The sequence below is a fragment of the Procambarus clarkii genome, chromosome 18 (genome assembly GCF_040958095.1).
Source record: "Procambarus clarkii isolate CNS0578487 chromosome 18, FALCON_Pclarkii_2.0, whole genome shotgun sequence".
Classification (NCBI taxonomy): Eukaryota; Metazoa; Arthropoda; class Malacostraca; order Decapoda; family Cambaridae; genus Procambarus; species Procambarus clarkii.
In genome coordinates this window covers 39,186,775-39,189,274 of record NC_091167.1, presented here as the reverse complement: position 1 = coordinate 39,189,274, position 2,500 = coordinate 39,186,775, and the positions used below count along the sequence as shown (strand labels likewise).

At 36.2% G+C, this 2,500-nt stretch overlaps 1 protein-coding gene across 2 annotated transcripts in view; it reads left to right on the top strand.

The window, feature by feature from the left end:
- Positions 1 to 2,500, top strand: part of LOC123754426 (fibroblast growth factor receptor-like 1) — a 149,174-nt gene that overhangs the window by 598 nt on the left and 146,076 nt on the right. For both annotated transcript variants that reach the window (XM_069326512.1, XM_069326513.1), the window contains exon 1: positions 1 to 304. This exon is cut by the window's left edge and continues 598 nt beyond it. In XM_069326512.1, coding sequence (XP_069182613.1) covers positions 295 to 304 — 10 coding nt within the window. In that variant the 5' untranslated portion in view covers positions 1 to 294. The remainder of the gene's footprint in view (positions 305 to 2,500) is intronic.

Genomic DNA, 2,500 nt, shown 5'->3' with positions numbered 1-2,500 from the left:
GATAGATTCTTAAGAGAAAAGGGATTTAATAGACGAGATAGACAGTAAACTGGTGAATTTAATGAAGAGAGACAGTAAACTGGTGAATTTAATGAAGAGAGACAGTAGACGGTGGATTTAACGAAAAAGACAGATAGACGGGCGGATTTAACAGATAGAGAGACGGGGATTTAACACAACAGATGAAGAATGTGTCATAAGCAAGCTGATATGATACCCTTAGATTTGTTCAACGGGTGTCTGGGATTTAACCAAGACGAACAGTAACGGTGAACATCCGTCACAGGCTGTCTCATGGCTCGAGGTGGGTGTTCAGTCCACCATGTTCAATGTTCATCATGTTCCCTGTACAGGTTTACCATGTTCAGTCACCATGTTCAATGTCCTTCATGAGCCATGCTCAGTCATCTTGTTCAGTGTTCATCATATTCCCTTTTACTTGTTTCATGTTCAGTCACCATGTACAAAGATCATCATGTTCTCTGTTTATTTTGTTCTTGAATGTTCACTGTTCACTCTGTATTTTATATAAACCTCACCTGTCCCTGCCCTTCGTGCTTGTTGTGTTTAGTGTTCAACTTCATGTTCAAGTTATCTGTGTGTGATTCCTTCCTCTTATCTATTAACAATTGTTCATATTTATTATCTAATAGTTGTAAAAGTGTTTATTAACATTATAAACAACAATGTTAATTAACTTTTGCGGTCAGCATTGTTAATGAACTTTGTTTAAACAAATGATTAATGATCATTATGTTCAACGGAGTCCATTAACTATTATGTCCATCAGTGTTCATTACCAAACATGTTCAACAAAGCTCATTTATAATGTTCAACAGTGTTCATTAACCATCATGTTCAACAATTTTATTAACCATTATTTTCACCATAAGACTTTCCCTGATCCCTTTATTTTTGATGTTTGTCTTAAAGACACTTTCTTAAGAGATTTATATATATATATATATATATATATATATATATATATATATATATATATATATATATATATATATATATATATATATATATATATATATATATATATATATATATACAAAGAAAACTTTTCATAAGTTTTAGTTTTCTTTTGTTGTATTAGGCCTATAGGCCTGTTTGGCTCACCGGTTATCACATTCTTCAAGTTCGATTTGTTTGTCAACATTATTCATCCTGAAAACTCTTTCTTCATGCTCAAAGTTTATTATTAATGCACAGTTCCTTATTCATTCATGTTCAAAGTTCATTTCACATGCTTACAATTTATTATTCATGCTCAAAGTTCATTATTTGTGCTCAAATCTCATTATTCATGCTCAAAATTTATTATTCATGCTCGAAGTTCATGATTGATGCTCAAGGATCTCTATTCATGCTCATAATTCATTAATCATTCATGCATAAAATCTCTAGCTTCCTGGATAATAAAATCAATGTTAATTTATTACTTACTATTGGTAATTTTTCTCTTGATATATGAAAATATATTACATGAAGTTTGGAGTATATATACACACCTTGTGATATATGTCAGTATACCGCATAATATCGGAGTATACCACATAAATATCAGCGTATATCCATCCCCTTGATGATTTTTATAATCCACATTACTGACTTTCCATCAGAGGCAAAAACCAAGGAAATAAATAGGCAGTGCAAATTCAAGTTTCATTTATTGCTGAGCATTCAAAGTTTAGATAGAGATTCCACCGAAGGACGGGCTGGTAGGAGGCCAGCAAGTGAAGAGGAAGGACCGCATCATTCAAGGCGGTCTGGTTGAAATTGCCCAGAAAGTGTTTTTTTTATGAAGTCGTGGCTATAAGGGATAAGAGAATCAGGCAGCGAGCTTCATATTTGTGTCTTCAAGACCACCAGGAAGACTCTCCTCGGCCAGTCTCTTAATTCTAGCCTCTCTCTCTTCTCCTTAAGATATTACCTCACTTTATTTTTAGATGAAGTAAGGAAGATGAGTGCGGAGTGGAGAGGTGAGAGATTGAGAGAGAGAGAGAGAGAGAGAGAGAGAGAGAGAGAGAGAGAGAGAGAGAGAGAGAGAGAGAGAGAGAGAGAGAGAGAGAGAGAGAGAGAGAGAGAGAGAGAGAGAGTGAGAGAGAGAGAGAGACGCAGCCCGTTCTCACTATCTCCATCCTCCGCTTTACGTATCACAGTAAAATGAGAATAATGGTTCCCCCCAGAAAGGAAATAAAGACCTCAGGGTCTCTAGTCTCCTCGTGTTCTCCGTGCTTGGAATTTTGGGTGATGTGAACGAGAACCACATATTTGACAATTTCCAATAGCGCGCCATGTAGTAGATGGCGTACTAGGTTCATCAAGCGGTGTATGCTAAGTACTAGCGACACATGGGGGGGGGGGTCATCTAGCGGTAGATGCTATGTTCTAGCGAATATTGGGGTCATTTAGCGAGATATACTAAGTACTAGTGACGTATATTTACTATCAGCATCATAGCAACCATCTCCATCACTAGCACAGAGAATCA